We start from the raw sequence: 18,797 nt of genomic DNA on the forward strand, positions 1-18,797 counted from the left end.
CAGTTTGCCTTATGTGGTGCACAGAACTTGCATACAGAAACTATTCTGTCTCGTTTACACTTTTACAAGATTCCTGCAAATAACTGGTCTGGAACCTAATAAGACTGAAACTTGCTGGATCTGGTATTAATTACATAGCTCTGGTGAGGTCTATGATATTTACCCTACACTGAATTACTTTTTTCCTCCTTTTTGAAAAGAGGAAATAAAACCTTTTTGTACAGCTCAGGCTTCTGAAGACATACTCATTTACCTAGCAGGTAAATGCAGGGAGATGTATATAATGTTCAAGAAAGTACAGGAGGATTTGTTTCCTCCCTTGTCATGTTGTCAGCGTTTTGTCATGAACGAATCATGTAGTTCTCAACTTCACCAATTACTGGTATTATTCTCATTTTATACATACAGAAAGTAAGGTACTGTGATTACAGATAGCATATGACAATTAGTATAGTTTGTCAAACTGAGGAGCAATTAAAATGGAATAAAGAACTGTAGGAATTGGTGGACTTTAATTCTATTATGCATTGAAATCTATCAGATTAATTTACCCAAGTTTTCAAATGCTCATAGGTATTATATGCATACTGTTTTGATATATCTAAATTATTTACCACCACCTAAAAAATTTAGCACTGTTTGTGCACAGTGTATTTTATACTGACAATCAGAATGAAATGACAAATTTACACAGGCTGATTTTCAAGGATCCCTCTCTTTTTAACTGTAACATCTAAAGTAATGAATCAGGTCTCTTCAGAGTAAAATTTGAACAATTCTTTTGACTGGAGAGGTATTAAGAGAAGCACATTCCACCAGAATGTGAGGTTCCACAAAAGTCTAAACTTTTCTCTGAAATTGCTACATTTCCAGAAAATAATAAAATAAAAAAAAGTGCAAGTAAAGTAACTATCAAAGTGTCCTAGCTCCACAGCTGTTTAAACGCCTGAAAGCTCATGGTATTTCTGAGGTTTGTGTTGCAGAAAGCTTTAAAAATAACAACAAAACAGTATCTGTCATGAATTTAAAATGCTTTCAATAACTTGAAATGATTTCTAGAGGCAGGGATAGAGGGAAGGATTTTACTTAAAGAGCTTTTAAGTTTTCAGATTTTTCTCTGGTTTGGAATAAACAACTTCAAAATTGTTCCTAAACCAGTTTCTGGTCTGTAATATAAGGCAATTACTTCTGCCTTTAGCTTCATACTTTCAGAGCTCTGATATTTATGTTCAATGTCCTCTGCAAAACGTCAATTCTCATTTGAAAGAGCAGCTGATATTCATAACCTAGGAAAACAGCAACCATATGAATCTGATATTACACATGCTTCGGTATTAATTTGTCTCATGGTTCAGCTGTATTCAAGTGTGTTCATGAAAATAAACCATTCCTGCACCAGGAATGGTGCCAAGAATGATCACTCTGGGTTGCAAAAGGAAGGGGCCTTTGGAAATTTCTCATCACCAAATACTCTCTTCTCACATACAGTATTATGCTCAATGACAGTAAAGATGTGTCCCAGTGTGAGCAGAACATTGCTCTCAGTCCGCTAACAGCACTGCTGCAAGGCCTGTGTCTCTGGATGGGAGAGGGCAGGCAAGAAAAAATGGGAGGGACCTGTGAATTACTGCTTTTTAGGAATACTACTTAGCCATTGCATCAGCTGTTTATCATCTGATGATCACTGGTAGCATTGGACACCACTATAATAGTCTTGTCACCAATGAAGAGCGTACTTATCCAGCAGAAACCCAAAGCAGGAGGATCCACAAAGATGTAGCTGGCTTTTTAGCTCTCAGATGAGGAAGGTACATAAAACATGTTTGAACTTGGAAGCTCTATCGAGGAGTTCCCCCCACCCCCAAGACCTCTAGAAGTCTTCAAAGATCTAGAAGCTCAAAATGAAACCTTCGGTTAAGGATTACAAGCATCTGTCTGCAGCACTTTTAAAAAGTTTTCTTCTAACTTCACGATTCTCCCTTTACCGATCCCCAAATTTTGACTGAAATTTCAAACTTCGATTTCCATCTGCTGAAACATCTTAGATTGAATTAGTGAAACCAATGTCCTTTTCTTGCAAGGATAATAAACCATTCAGACTGTGGGCAAAATACTGATATACGACCAGGAACCCGATGTTCATATGTATGCACTGTGTTGATTTCGACTCCTACATCAAACAACTTGCTCAAATTAATCTGTGATAATAATTTTAACTAGTCAACACAAGAAAACTACGAAATAACCATCTATTTTCCTCAACTGTGCATTAGAATTGAAATAACATACCTGTAAAAACTAACCACATCAGTCCTTGTTCAGCTGGAAACAATAGATTAAGATGTTTAGCTTTTCTAAGTCTTTTTGTTTTTGAATGCTCTCATACTTAAAGTCAGAAGAAAAAAAAAGCCTGTAACTCTGCTGGAAAAAAAAATAAAAATAAAATAAAATTCTATGAGAAAACATAAAACTGTAAGCTTAAGAACAATCTCTCCTCCCCCCTCCCTCAACCCCTCTCTACAGTGCTATAATTCTGCAGTCAATGATAGATTTAAAAAAAAAATACATAAAGTGAACAGTCAGGAGAAATAGCTACCGATTAGAATTATGACTTTTATTTTTATTCACTAGAGCAACATTGAGGAAAGAATTTTTACATACAGGTTTTAAATCAACTTTACAAGCAAATTCCAATATACAGTATTTACTCTGGTCTGGGTTTAAAAAAAAAACAAAACAAAATCAACAAAGCAGATATAGTAAGGGTACCTCTTGTTAGCTAGTACTGAATTTAAGATTTCACTGACACTGGCATTATGTTGGTTTTATTGTGGTGCTTTTACAGTTAAATAGGCAGTGAGCAGCTTTACCACAACAGTGACTGAATTTCCTCGATAGCATAGTTGGAAGATGACTATACTGAGGCCTACCACCAGAACCGTATTAAATCCACTCTGCTCAGAAAAAAGCCACTATAACAAGATAAGGAATAGCTATGGAAGCCCAATTCAAGAACAGAATTCCATTTGAATGGCAAGAAAATGTCCATATTAAGAGGATTATGTGCTGTGCAAAAACAGAAACACTTCTCCCCCCTCCCCCCTGACATGCAAGCTACCCGAGTATGACAGCTCACAATGTGCATATGGTGGTGACATGCAAACAAACCAAATCACAGAGACGGTATGCAGTTTTCTAGCATTGTTACAGCAAATGAGCATTTAGATCAAGGACAAAATTTTAGGTCAAGGACAAAATAAATTTTCCTGACCTATGATGCAGTCTAGTTGCTATGTCTAACTTCTAATCTCATAGCAGAGACTAAGGAGACCGCTTTTTTTTCCAGAACTATGTGAAAAATTCATTGCAGTTTTGGATTTTCAGGGCCTTTGTGATTATTTTCAGAAAGTGTAACAGTCAGTATTGCACTTTTTCAAACAAAAATATATGCTGAGACCATTATTGTTTAAGGGCTACGCTACTCCTAGGAAAGTTTTGCTGTTGGCCTTGACTGGCAACATGAAGCGCAGGCTTCAGGGAAGGTAATCATCTGGCTGCAGCAGAGTGAAATTCCACAGTAAAATTAACGTCATTGCACAACAAAAATTCAGTACACTCCATGAGTGTTTTTAAACATGCTAGAGTGCATAGCAATGATGTGAAGGTGATGTGAAGATACCTTGGAAACAGCAACACTAGCAGGGAAATCAGTTTCAAACAAAAGCCACGCAGCAGGAGGCATCTAGATTATTTTAGGCACAACTCCAAGCAATAAAGCTCATTTAAAGTGCATTTCTGTTTTTTTCTTGTGTTTATTCACTTGTTAAAACATGTAATTGCCTCTGTACACACATACTGAACAGTAGTTTAATACTTCTGTGAATATTGCACAAAAGAATAAGACATCAAAAATTGCAATAAACCAGTTTTAGATATCTAAAAACAAAAATTGAAAGATACCAAATCCTTCGATTTATGCATTGAGGATAATCTGCACACATACTGATAATACATCTGCAATTTTCATAAAGTAGATAAATTACCTGAAAATACTTCCTTAATCCCATTTGACAAGCTCAACACAACACCCTCTTACCCATTTCCTCCCAACCCATCCTTCACTGAAGCAAGGCTTCAAACTTCACTGCTACTCTTCCCATTTGCCCATCTGCTGACAGGCTTTGCTCGTACTCTGGACTTACTATACATGCAACAGAGCCTTCCCTGGATAACTCAGAAGAGCCAAATTACGCAGTTGTCTTTAACGATATGAGAGATCAGCAGCTGAATACGAACAATTCAGACTAGTATCCGTCTTATCCGTGATCAAATAATGATTTCTCCAGCTCCATCTTACTAATCTGTCAGAACAAAACAGGGAAATGCAATATATTTGCATCAAATAATATAATCTAGCTATGCTCCTTTAACAGGGAAAACAATATTTTTGTTCTTCTGAAAAAAATACGAACCATCTTCTGTTTTATGAAAACACTGATCATCTCTTCGCTTCATTCCTTAATTTTCAGTAAAGGTGCAGATTGATGGATATCTATACTTTTAATTGTAAACCTAAAAATTTTAACACTACTAAAACAGACTGGTGACAGTTTCAGAGTAAGAAGCAACAGAACTTACGATGAAACATCTGTCAATAGCGTTAAGTGAAAATAATCTTTTTAAACAAAACCATTTACAACCAAAAATAAAATAAATTCTCTTCAAGGGAAGTAAACCTGAAAGAAAACAACCTTCCATGGAAGTCTATACGGACCGGAAAACAAATCAGGAATCTGATCATTCCCTCTGCAGTTTTTGAACTCTTGAAATACACAGTTAGCTGCCAGGAGCTAATTTTGGGGAATATTAAAAAAAATAATAAATTATTTTCTTATCAAAAGCACATGTTTACGTTGAAGGCCATCTATTTCAATACTTTGCAAGAAAAGGTAAGTTTTCTGGAGAATATTTGTAACAGCAATCTTGACTTACAGTTAATATAAAGTCAAAGTAAACACAACAGCCAAGGTTCTTCTTGTTACTTCCTGGTTACGTTCTCTTCACCCCAGCCCCTCAATTAACAGAAATTCCCTCCCGCAGGTCTCTTAGTTCAGATTCTTATCAGCAGTTCTGAAATAGAAACCCTACCCTACCCTTTCCCCCTGAGCTTCTCATTTTTCTACTTCATTGTCAGTTAAAAGAATTGACAGCATGACAAATCCTAAACCTTTCTTGGACATTAAGTACTGAGAAATTCAAGTCATATGATTTTATCCTTCACCCATTTGACTAAGGTATCCATCAGGATATGCCTAGTCAAAGGGCTTATATTAGAGAAACTGATTATGGAAAATACTCATGAAATGTCTATACCCATTATGCTTTATTGTTTCAAAGAAAATACTGTAATATGTCAGTGTCCTGTAGGCAAAGACTAGAACAAACTATTACTATATTTCATTTTTTTGTCATTATATGACATATGGGAACAGATTTGGAGTGAAATAATTTCAACAGCCTTCAGCTGCTCACTTTAAAAATCAATTCAAGAGTAGAAAAAATAGCAGTAACATCTAAGATTCAGCGATGGGAAAGAAGTGAAGAACAGGAGATGGGACATAATGTTAAATTCTCAGAACTCCTCAATGGATATGCATATATTCAGCTCACAGCTCATGTGTTACGGTCCCATAGTTGCACCACAACGGGCACATATTTCCAGACCACTTTCAGAAAAAAAAAAAAAAAACTTCTCCTCGAGAGCAGAAGAACGTTTTGTTGTTGTTATTTTATTTCCCCAAAGTGCTCCTTCCCAGTTACCATGCATTTCTTCAGAAATTACAAAAAAAAAATTTACAAAAAACTCCAAAAACAAAATACACATCTCTGAAAAACTCTTAGAGTACCAGCTCTGGATTAGGACACAATAGGATTGCTCAAAGCAAGTAAGTGGGGTTAATTCATTATCATCATTATTTAAAAATAGCAGTTTTTTTTAATACAAGTTTTATTACGTAAAATAGTTTCAAATCCTTACCCATATGGCAAAGTTTGTGCAAACATTTCAAGTCAGGTACTTCAGAGTCTTTCAATATTAAACAGAAATCAATAAATAGAAGTAGTACAATAAAAGTTAAAATATATTAATTAAAATGCATGTTGTGCAACCTCAACATAGGTGTTATGGACCCCTTATTCACCAATTCATAAGAGCCTGTATAAGGTTTTGCACAAGTATCCCTAGCACTGCATTTCAAGAATCTAGCCAGTAATGTGTCTATTGAACACAATACAAACATACCACAGTATCTTAACAAATGATGATGTTTAAGAGAGAAGATCCGTTTCACCCTGTGAAATCTGCTTACTGTCTGTGAAGAGTGAAAATGAGATAAATAAAGAACAGAGCAACTTCATATTACAGCAAAACAAAACAACACAAACCACCCAACCTGTCAGATTAAATAACATTAAATATGTCAGTCTTGAGATAATGATAAATACAAGGATTTTTGCATAGGCCTCTGGAATACAGAGTCAGAATTATGGCCAATAAAACATCCACTAATAAGTCTAATTTTCTACCACTCCAGCCTAACGAGTACTCAGAACCAAGAAGTTAAACCAAATAGTAATTTCATTAGCTAATTAATCAAGTTAACAGAGGTAAGAAATGATTTCTGCCTTCCTGGATACACAGTGCAGCACTCCGGTATTCATGGTCACTGGACTTCAGTACATGATTAAGATCACTGTGCAATACAATCATTAATACAGAATTACAATACAATTTAACACTCAGGAACTGCTGCACTGCTCATAACATGATCTTCAGAACATAACAATAGCATACGCGAACACAAAAGGAAGATGCTCTTTTTGCTGTTCACTCCGGATTTGTAGGCTGTAGATAAAGCAACCTCGATGGCAGTTGATATATAGGAAGTAATTTAACATGAGATACCATTCAATGAGATGTAGGTATGTTCTCAATGTGTCTTTGGTTTAGGGAGGCGGGAATACCGATTAGAGAGCAAACTGTCCCCAGAATGCACAACGGTATTCTGTGTTTGCACATTTTCCTTTCTCTGTACTGGTGGCTTTGGGATGTTCGTCTTCAGACAGGTGTTTTGAGGCTCTTGAGACACCGGTGTGGATTTCTGGCTGCTCGTTTGCTTAGATTTAACAAAGGACATAGTTGGTGGGCGAAGTTTGGACACCTTCTGACTCTGTTTACCCTTTAGATCATCTGGACCAGATGTTGGCTGTAGCTGAGTCGAACTACTTGATGGTAGAAGCTCAGGTTCCTTGGAAGCAGCGGAATGATTTGCAGATCGTGCGAGTACAGCCGCTGTAGGAGGCACTAAAGCATTTGGGGGCTTTGTAATTCTTAAAGTCTTTGGCCGAGAAGCCTGGTATGTGAATGAGGGTTGACCTTTCACAGCTAACTCAGTCTGCACCTCTCTAGCATCACCTCGTGCAGAGGTCTGAAAACAAGAACGAGATGATAACGTCCCTTCCTTATTACTAGCCACCTCTCCAGGGTCTTCAGTGTTTTTATTTTTCATATTTTCTAAATACGATGTACTCTCATCTTTTATGTTTAATTGTATGTTCATTGAAGTGTTTACATCATTCAGGCTATTTGTAAGAGACACACTTGCAGCATTTTGATTCTCATGATTGCCATTTTCATGCACACCATATTTAGAATATTCACTGTGGGCCTCGATATGTGGCATTTTTACTAGTTTTCCCTGGGCGAGGTCTGTGGAACTGGGAAGGCTGCTGGAAGGCTGTAGTACTTGAGGCTGTTCAAGAGAGAAGAATGCAATAACACATTAGGCACAGGAAACTCCAGATAACATTCTGAACCCAAAGTATGCTGATTGGATGCTTGGTAACAGCTGTATATCTTTTTTAAAATCAAAACTTTGACTTGATAAAACAGGATGGTTCATGGGACATGTACAAACATGATTTGTAACTTAGGTGCAAAGTTAAACCATCACTGAAATACACAGCAACATAAAGACCAGAAAAAAAATGTATTAGCTTAAAGTAAGAACATGAAGAAGGCTTGGTTGATGGCTTTGCCCTAGTCTGCAGTACACCCTAAGAATGACAAATACTGATCAAATTCTGACTTAAGTTCTTAAACAACTGCAACAGCTATCAGACTGTATCCATCTTTTAATTTCTATTCACTGCACACTCAAATTAGCTGTCCCAAAACTTTCATCAGTGCTACACACTATACAGGCATGAAAGGAGTTCAATGGACCACATGAATTTGTGGTGCGTTTTCTTCACCTAACCAAGGTCAGAAAATTGGATACAGATATGCTGTAATTTAGGTCACTGAACAGATTTAGGCAACCATTTGATACTGAAATAAACTCAAATGGACTGATAAAGAAACCATCTTCAACAGAACAGTACAAAATACATTTGAAGCTACAGATCGCATACTGCCACCCTAATAACCAAGGAGATAAAGATAACTTGATGAAGCCTTTACATTTTGCCAGAAGAGGCATTCTAGAATCAGACGAGAAATGCCAATACCTCTTTCTGGGTCATTTCTACATTTATTTTTTTTTTTGCTCTTCCCTCTAAAAAAAAAAAACTAAATGTGTACACAAACACATCTTGGACCTTAAACTTGTACACAGATCTTGGAAGAATTATTTAAAAAAAAAAAATAAATCAATGCATGGCGAACCCCCAAACCTAGTAAACTTTAAACTATAATTTTTAGCAAGTTTCAGGTTTGAATTATTTTCTTATTTTCCTTATAAAGGGAAGACACTCAACTACAACAAGCTATTCCTATCCCTAAAGTTTTCTGAAACTACCTGAATTCTTACTAAGTGATAGTACGGACACAGTAGACAGATTTATAACATTTGTTTACGAGTGAAATACAGTTCTATGACAGAGCAATAATGTTTATCTTTAGGGATTATGTCACCTCAGTCATCCTCTTGAATTATCCTCAACTTGTAAATGGGAAAGCCAACTGTAGTCTTTTTAGCTACTAGAATTAGCAGAGAGAATGTGATTATTGTGCGTGCCAAAGTCGATTCTAGGAAGAGAGAGTATCTCAATATTCTTTAGATTTTCATCTTTCACCCAGCAGGATTACTGCAGAAAACCAAATCCTCAGAAGTACATCATCAAGAGAAAAGTTTAATAGTAATGAGAGAAATACCAAGGTTTCTTGATCTAATTCAGATTTACTGGAGCGTTTCCTACTTAGTATAACCAGTTCTGCCTGTAAGGAAAGGCAACATCTAAGTTGGACTGGTGATAACAGCAAGCAATAGACAAGTAAGTGCAAACATGTTGAGCAGTCTGAATACAAATTGTTTTCGAAAGAAGTAAAGAAGATTTTATTTTATTATTTTTTTTTTTTTAAGTGTCAGATGAATATCAAAACATTACTCCAGAAGTAATGTGTTTTTCCTTACTTAGCCAAAACTACCTTATTTCTGTGAGTGCTGTCAAATGCAGAACTATCCTTCTTACGCAAACAATCCTACAGAAGGGAAGCAATAAACACAAGAAGCAGTTCTATTTTTTAAGAGTTACAGCTTAAAAAAAGAATCCTCCTGACATTTTCCTAATTTCAGTATTCCTGTAATGGTTTACAGAAATCATTATCCTTCCACCTTAGGAGTTGAAAGACAAATGTTAGCCATAATGATTCATTGTTTTGAGACCATGCTTGCAATAACAGAACTGCTAAAAATGAGAGCAGAAACCAAAGCAATACATACCTGATTACTGTATAAATACTTAAGTAATTCAGATTTTCTAATCTGAATGAAGGCAAAAATTAGTAAATTTATAGCAAGCAGTATTGTGTCAAATCCAAATACATAAAAATAATTGTCAAAAAACTTTTCCCCCTCGCCTAGAAAGGGTTTCTAAACACCAGTCTTAAAAAAAATACAGATAATTATTTTATCTGATTCTATAAATCTTAGCTTTATATCAAATAATGCCGGTTATACTAATCAGCGAAATAAAAAATTTAAGTTATAGAAAAAATTAAACTTCTACAAGAAGTTAACAGAAAAATGCAATACACCAAAGAAACAAGGTTTCTATAATGATATTTCAATGATATTTTTGATAAGAGATATTTGAGCTTTTCCATTTTGACAATTTTGCATTTAATGCTTTACACAGAAAAATAGCCAATTATGTACCTTCCTCATTATCTTTCATAACCTAAAAGGGTCTAAGCAGTGTAATTTTCATGAAGTTAGCAATTCAAAAGTAGAAAACAGCTACATGCACAGAATTATGAGGAGGGCACTATTAGCTATGGTATCATCTTTCTCTAAGTTGCTTTAAATACTGTACTGTTTCCTCACACTGAGTTTCTATTTAGTCTAAGTCCATCCGGTTTGCTACACATTACCACTCAAGATTACAGTGAAAGCAGAAACACTTCCAAAATATGCAAGTAAATGTTTACACGGTATTCAACACTGAAGATTGCATTATCTTCATCCGCAGCTTACATCTTTGCCTTATACATACATTTTCTTTTTATCAGGGAGGCTTAAATTATGACTAGGTAGTAATGAAAGCACCAGCAGAAGGATAAGCACTTGGTGAAATCCACCATGAGAAGAAGGGGGGAATAGGAAGAAGCATTCCACCTTCTAAGGAGATTTTATTTCATGGAAGTCTTAAACAAGTTTGTCATCTGCCTTGCTCTAAATACTGTTTGGATATTTCAGGGAGGTACAGACTATGACTTGGTGTAGACTGTCATTCTAGGAGTGTTTATTGGACAAAAATAGAAGTAAACTGTTCGGGGAGACAAAAAACACCTGCATGCCTTTGTGGTACTCCTGAAATCTGAAACTGAACTCTAAAACATTTCTAGTACCACGCAACTGAGGAAAATTAATTCTCCCCAAAACGAAAGTACATTAAACAAAATGCTTCGTGCACGCATTTCTTTTTTGTAAGATGAGGGAACAGTCTTTTCTGTAATGGCAAGAGTTTTAAAGACTTGGATATACTGATGCATCAAAAAGACTAAATTACAGTTCCTATCGCATTAGGCTAAGATTCTTTTGTTTCTCTCATCATCCAGAGAAAAGTGACAACACATCTGCAAAGAGGTTTACCATTAATATTCAGTACTGAACCACTGAGATAGTTTTCCAACAAAAAGCCAATAAAGATACAAATATTTTATACTGAAAGTAGTTGTATCTGTGTGGCCATAACAGTAATAGTCTTTGCAGTATCCTTACTATAAAATTCCCTTCAGTTTTGCTTTGGTTATTCTTTATCTCTAATCTGGATACCCATCTCAATTCCCCATGCAATAACTCTGCAGAATGAAATATAGACATTTTCTCCCTGTGGTATTTTGAGGAACGAAGGAAGCGAAGCAATGGGAAATCAGAACTGCATGCACATCTCCAATAGACATGCATCATGCACAGGGCAAAAAAAGTGAAAATGCATGAGGAGGAGATGGGAAAAAATCTGAAGTTGTACTGTACCACGCTTTATCACAGAAGTAATGGACTAACTTCTCAACTCCTTGCCAATGGCATAATGGGAAAGCAGAGACAAGAAAAAGACAAGGACAATGATGTCAGAGGACCAAGACAAAACACTGAGCAATTGCCATGACAGAACTGCAACTTTTCATCATTTAAATTGCAATTAGCACATCCCCCACTTGTTTTTAATCCATCTTCAAGAAACAAAAATAGCAGTAGTGTTGCAGTAGTAGTAATGCAGTACGAACAATATTTATAGCAAGACTTGCACAGAACACCTTTGTTCTTCAAACTTGAAGTCTTTAACATATTTCATCTCTTGCACTTCAAATACCATTAAGAATAGTAAATAGAATTTGTGTATGATTAAAAATGTATACAACAGAAATGTCTGCATCCACGTATATACACATTGTTAGGTATCTAATGAACAGCAACGTCATAAGATAAACTCTATTACATATTTTGACCTTGCTGCCTTTACCCATCTTGCTTGCAACTCACTCATGAGCCTGAGAAGACTCCAAACTATCAGTTTCTTCTTTTTGGAAAGGGGTAAGGAGCAAGGAAGAAGACAAACCTTCTTGCCCCGTGTGTGTTTCAGTTTCTGATCAATCTGACATCCTTATCTCACTGCCATGGCAAAATCCAAGATTTTGCACCTTAAATCTGTAGCATTTGTCAATACTTTCATTGTGGATTTTTTTTTCCCCCATTCTCTTCCATCTAGCTGTACCACACCTGTATTTCAAAATCATGAAACAGTATTCTACAGCATGTTGTATTACCTCAAACTACAATACAAAACAAGCCCAGTATTTTCTTATTGGGCTTGATTGTATTGTGTTATTTTTTTTCCTTCTCCAAACCATCATTCCCCCTTGTACAGGGTAGTACAATAATTAGTAATATGACATAGCATGGACTTTTTTCTGTGTAGTCTGGATATAAAAACAACTTCCTATAAGAAAAATATTGTCTTAAAGAAAAATGACTGGAAATTATATATAGCAATATCAAGGCAGGTATTTCATCCATAAACTCTGATATATGTGCAACAAACAAAATTATGACCACAAATAAAATTGAGTTTTGTCTGCAAACACAACCAATTAGGTACAAGAAACATTTCCACTGTAGTCCAAGCTGCACACTAATCTCCCACAGCACAAACACGTTATGTATAAAGGACAATAATATAATCATTCCAGGACATTTTTAATACTTTGTCACTTCACATGAGGGTCATAAAACTTCCAAGGCAGTTTTCTGAGGCAAATTTGTCCTCCTAACATGAACACTTCGCACCCCATACCAAGAACTTGAATTGGTCAATAAAGTCTTAGATTAATCACAGAAGCACATGATAATGTAAAGCAATATACCCCGCTTTAAAAAAATGCGAGAAAAAGTAAAGCACGCACCTGATTTATAGTCAACATGCATACAGCAGCTTTCTTGTTGGTGATAAAAACCTACATATCACCTGCTAGAATTAAATTACCTTTATTTGTAATGCTTTAATACAGAAGCTCTAAATCTCCCCACAAAGTACATAGTAAACAGATGTGAACTGCAATTCTTGAGGTGAGCAACAAAACAGTTTTCATCTGTTTTTGCATGGAGAAGAACTTGAGGTTAGGTGTCTACTGAAACTGGTATAATATTTTAATTTTAATAGTTTATAGGCAGTTCATTGAAAATGTGTATTCTACATGCTGCATTTCTAGAGCTGCATCAGTAAAGCTCCAGAATACAAACACAAAAGTTTCAAGTGGCATTGAGGAAAGCTTGCTATGTCATCAAGATATATATCCTACTACCAAGAAAAAACAGGAACACAGCATAAGAGCCGAGTTCAACACGAATTATATGAATAAAAACCGTACATTGATTTCTTTCTTTTTTTTTTTTTAAGAATGAAATTGTATTATTGGGAAATGGTTATGAAATATAAAATGCTGAATTGTTTCTCAGGCTGTTGAAACAACAGGAAGTTAAAGTACTACAAAAATAGCTCTCATTGAAATTACAAAACACAGTATCCAATTCCAAAGCACAGTAACAAGGTGTTATGGCAGGCTCTTAGGACAACTTAAGCAGTAGGGATGGTGACCCTGTAACTGGTGCTAACTAAACTGTATACATGACAGTATTATAATATTACATAGCAGGGAGATAGTACCTGTCCTGTATATGCTATACTTTTATGGCTGCTGTAAACTAAATAGGAACAATTTAGAGATTTATACCCTCAATCTACTGTGTTTGCAAGTGTTTTATGTATCCATCACCTATCAACAAGACAGCAAAGAAACCTACATCATTCACAAGTGCAGATGCTATTTTAGGTTTGGAATCCTGAATTTCAGTGTCTCCCAGAATGGTTGGGGTTGGCAGGGACCTCCGGAGGCCATGTGGGCCAAACCCCCTGCTCAGGGCCTCCCAGAGCAGGGTGCCCAGCACCACATCCAGGTGGCTTTTGAAGATCCCTAAAGAGGAGTCTACCACCTGTCTGGGCAGCCCGTGGCAGCGCTCCATCACCTGTGCAGTAAGGAAATGCTCCCTGGTGTTGAGACAGAACGTCTGGTGCTCCGGTTCATGCAGACTTTGGGCAGAATTTACAGAAGTGCCTGAATTCCAGCATCTCCAGACAAAAAAAAAAATGGCCAAACAAAACTGAGATTCCTTTGTGGTCCCAACACCTTCTCTATATTATCGCAAAACAACATCAGTTTGACTGTAAGCTTTTCCTGTTCTTAGTGGTGACACCCAGCTCACCACTTGCCTCAAAACCCCTCCTTTGGCATTCCCTGCCAACTCAAAAGACAGGAGACTTAAAACCACAAAACCTAGGGAAGATGTAGTGTGGGGACAGAAGGATGCTAATGATAATTCTAGTAGTATGCTACTTCATGGGACCCTGCTCTAAAAGAAAAAAAAAAGTCACTGACCTTGTGAGTGTCAGATGAATTTCCAACCTACCTCTTAATTTATTTTTTTCTCAGCCTTGATCAAAAAGATAAATACTTTGACAAAGAAAAATGCTAGAAACAATTATTAAAAAAAACATTTTCCTGAGCAGCAATTAGAGTTTAGGTTGATAACCAGTTAGGTTAATCATATCAATTTTTACCTACTTTATTTCCATTACTATCAATTCATACAATTTAATACATAAGATGTATACTAAAAAATCCAACCAGCTTTAGTAATGGAAGTTCGCTATGGAGTTCCTGAAAAAGAGGCTGCTGCTGCTGGAAGAACAAAGTCAGGGCTCAGAACAGGGAAGAGATGAGCAAAGTTTTCTTCTTTGTAAAACAGTCGGTGTGAATAACGTGGCAACAGATGCACACATCTGGCAGCTTGGACAGCACCATCCCATTCTGACTATGATTGGTAAGCTCCCAAAACATGGTATTTATATGTTCCTCAGATCTAATACCTCTCTTTACAAAGTATTTCTCTGCTGACAGCACAGCAACCTAGCTATGCTGTGCTACGGCTTGCCCTCTAGCCAGAAACAGACCACACGATGATCAGCTTTTGGGGTTCTACATTCTTTCGGGCTTCTACATTCATTACACTTACACATATGCACACACAGAAACAAAGCAAATCCCTCTATGGCATAGAGAAAAGCCTATGAGACACGGAGTGCATTCCTGGTGAGTTGATTGAATGAATACTGTCACAGAAACGTCAAGAGAGTATTTGAAATACAATTTGAGATATTTTACAAGATTTTTTTTCTTGCATTTGAAATAATCTTAGTGTTATTTCAAATAACGAAATAGATGTAAGCTTAGTTTTCCAAGGTGCAGCTTATTCTTCAGATCTCTGCTGGGCCTGGAAATCTTAGTGTTTCCATAATTTTACTGCATTTCCTGTCCAAATACACTCTTAGACATTGCTAAGCAAACACTGTAATTTTCAAATTACAGTAAGTTTTTAAAATATAACTTCAGCTTTATTAACCAGTTATATTTCTCTGAACAATTAACCGTTTACAATGCAATACCCAAGCACAAAATAAGACTTACCAGTTCTCTATGATTATGTAAGCACACATTTTTAAAATCAGCAATTGTCTTGTTTTGCAGATCCAAGCCAAGAGAACAAAAGCATCTCAAAACAGCCCGTCTTATAGCTAGCACAAAAGCAATGTTAGCAAATCATGCAGGTTTTGCAACAGCCACTTCAGTGTATTAGAAGTCTTTTTACAATGAACATCATGAGGAAAAAAACACTAGTTTCAGGAAAGCTCTTCTGTAAGTTAAGAAAACTTCTTGTGAGAGGCAATGACAATTACTTTTCTCACCAATATTTTTATGTACTTCCACAACACATTTATGTAAATACATCCACATATGCATACATGCAGACTCATGAGCAAACAGAACACACAAATAGGAGAGTATATTACGGCCATGAAAAAGGGAAAAATGCAGCAAGCAAGAATTATGTTAAGACGAGACGGGAAACGGGGGCCTATTTGGTTTTGCCTGAGGAAATGCTGAAGTAAATCAGCGTTTAATATCTGTTATAAAGCTCTAAGTTGTAGCTGCTTATATGCTGGGTGAAGGAAGCAATTTGGTTAGCCACAGACTGTTGTGTATGCCTGTAAATCTGCCTGAAAAGGAGGATACTACGAGATGAACAGTGCGTGCAAAGGGAAAGCTTCTACTGGAACACAGTGAGGGAGATGAGTGAGAGGTACAGACTCACTCTGTCTGCGGTGCGGTGGAACAGTCCGAGGGATGCCCTGGAATGAGCCCTGCCAGGGAGAGAAGGAGGGAGCAGAATACCCACCCTGTGCAGAAAGAGAGAGGGGGAGAAGTATAATAAAAAAAGAGAACAGGGAAAAACAAGACACCAAAAAGCCACACCAACCTTTTCTGTTTTCCCCCAGAAAGGCATCATTATATTCACAGTTTTGCCACTTTAAGGCAGCCTTAAAGTCCACATTACAATACCCTAAACTAGCCAGAAGTCTTATACACATCCATTTGAATTCAATAGGTATGTAACATTTCTGTTATTTTAATGGAGAAATATAGGAGCTGAACTTTTCGTGTTAAAATGGCTGCTACAATTGTTATTTTCATAGCTTTCAGAAATGTTTTTAAAATGTCTCCCTGATTAGTACATTGGTGAACAATACCAAGCCACTAGGAAAACAACCAGCTTCAGTTTACAACAAAAAGATTCTATCTCAAAAAACATTTCCTAGCAAAGCCTGGTGCATTTTGATAGTATTATTTAATGTGAAAGAGGAGAGGTGGCATTTAAATGTTTTCCTTGTGTTTCGTTTTAAGAGCTTGAGCTTTCTTCTACAGGATCAGAGAACTGTGACTATGTAAGTCAATGACACGCAAGGCTTGGCTGTCAGATGTTTCAGGAAACTGAAGTGACCCAAGGAAAAGTCGCTTTATGTAGTTTATGATTTTTCCCTTTAAAGGAAACCTACCCAAGCTGGAATTACCCTTTTAAGTTAGACAATCTTGGTTTCTTATTTCTGTAAGACAGGTTTAAGTCTTTACTATCCCTTTACTTACCAATTGAAAACATCTGTTTCAGCACACTCTGGAATACTGGTGCTGAGAATAAGGACTGCCACTGCCTCCTGCCTACCAGTAACCACCAAACAGCAAGAGCAAGCATTTGTGGCATTCCCTTACACAGCAGGTATAATACATCTGAACAAGCATCTCAATCAGAAGTGACAGGAACACCATCTGCCCCACTCCTCTTGTTTCTCTGCTGGCCTATCAGTTGCACATCAGATTGCCCTTTGTCCAAGGCTGGACAAATAATTCAGCAATATTTTATTTCCATGCTTCTTTTAAAAGATTATTAAGCATCAAATTATTTCTACAAAAATATTTTTCCTTTCTTTATCCCAGCAGAAGTTTAAGCTACCACTTGTCTTCATCTAATTAGATTCTACCCATCATTACTCCAAGTTTCATTCCTGTTAAAACATAACTTAATGCATCCCATTTAAATCAATTCTTGGACTTTGTTAGCTAGAACACAAACTAGAACAGGAAATAAAGGAAAAAGTTGAGAAGACTACTTGATTCTTCAGAAGCTGAGACAGAACAATTACTTGAAAGAAATTGCAAGAATTTTTTTTTATCCAATTATCTCTAGATGGAGATGCTGATTATTTAACATGTTCTTACAGTCCTCCATCAGTAGTCATCAACGTTCACACAATTTTTAGACTGCTGCATGAAAGAACATAACTAGTTTCAGTCAAGCGGTATTACAAAACAATGTAATATATTGTCTTTAAAACAGAAATATTCCTAGAAACAAGATGAAATGATCACTGTACAAAAGACAACTACATTTTTCAGGCCAGCTGTAGTAGGTTTGCTCACATTTTATCCTGTCAGGGTGGAAGAACAACAACAAAAAACTTTCCATTCTCTAAACATCTAAACAAAACACAATCTCCAGACTGCAGAAAGCCCAGTATCATCAGGTACAGGTCTCATCTTCTAAAGGCCTCTTCAACGTGGCAATGTGTGGTGGTGTTTTTTTTTGTCATTAGTGGTGTTTGGTATTTTTCCTGTTAGATTTCTTTGACATTAAGGCATTAAATAAAGAGGAGTAGTGAAAATTCTATATCCTCTTCCTTCCTTTAAAGGAAGAGATTAAGACAAGTACAAGCCAGCTGATCTACAAAAGTTATGATATTATTATAAAAGTATTTAGATGTATTTAGATGTCTTGATACATTCCAGTACTTTTTAAGCATTCATATTAGCACTTCAAAGCACAGCCCCAAATACAGTCTTCTCCATAATTCTTCATGGTATTTAATCATTACTTATTGACTGGAGAAGGAAATGAAGAAAAGGCAAATAACTTCTTTCAGTGTTTTGCCTGCTAAACTAAACCGCTCGCCAGGCATGGTTCAGTTCCCTTCGCATTGATGCCAGAGAACATTCTATAAGCTGAGAAGCAGAACCAGCTATTCCTCCGACAGCAGTCTTCAGAGATTGGCCTGCATGGAGCAATGTAATCTCAAATAAAAGCTAAATTTCTCCTTTGTAGAAATCACAATAGCATTGCCTAATTGTACATTAAATAAAGTAATTAAAAATCAACATCAGTGGAACCAAATAAGGAACAAGAAATACAGTGTTGGGAATTTATTAGTGTGGGTATTTTAAGTTGATTTTTTTTTAATGATAAAGACTGTACTGATCCTCAAGTATATTACATTAAGAGAGGTATCTGACA

General features: G+C 36.3%; 1 protein-coding gene across 3 annotated transcripts in view; it reads right to left on the reverse strand.

The window, feature by feature from the left end:
• Positions 1 to 5,167: 5,167 nt before the first annotated feature.
• CCSER2 (coiled-coil serine rich protein 2) overlaps positions 5,168 to 18,797 on the reverse strand; it is a 68,329-nt gene continuing 54,699 nt past the window's right edge. For 2 of the 3 annotated variants that reach the window (XM_084290071.1, XM_084290072.1), the window contains exon 10: positions 5,168 to 7,811. In XM_084290071.1, coding sequence (XP_084146197.1) covers positions 6,990 to 7,811 — 822 coding nt within the window. In that variant the 3' untranslated portion in view covers positions 5,168 to 6,989. Of the gene's footprint in view, positions 7,812 to 16,268; positions 16,354 to 18,797 lie in introns of all 3 variants that reach the window. The other variant, XM_084290073.1, reaches the window with a different exon arrangement.

The sequence above is a fragment of the Netta rufina genome (genome assembly GCF_964035555.1).
Source record: "Netta rufina genome assembly, chromosome: 7".
Taxonomy (NCBI): Eukaryota; Metazoa; Chordata; class Aves; order Anseriformes; family Anatidae; genus Netta; species Netta rufina.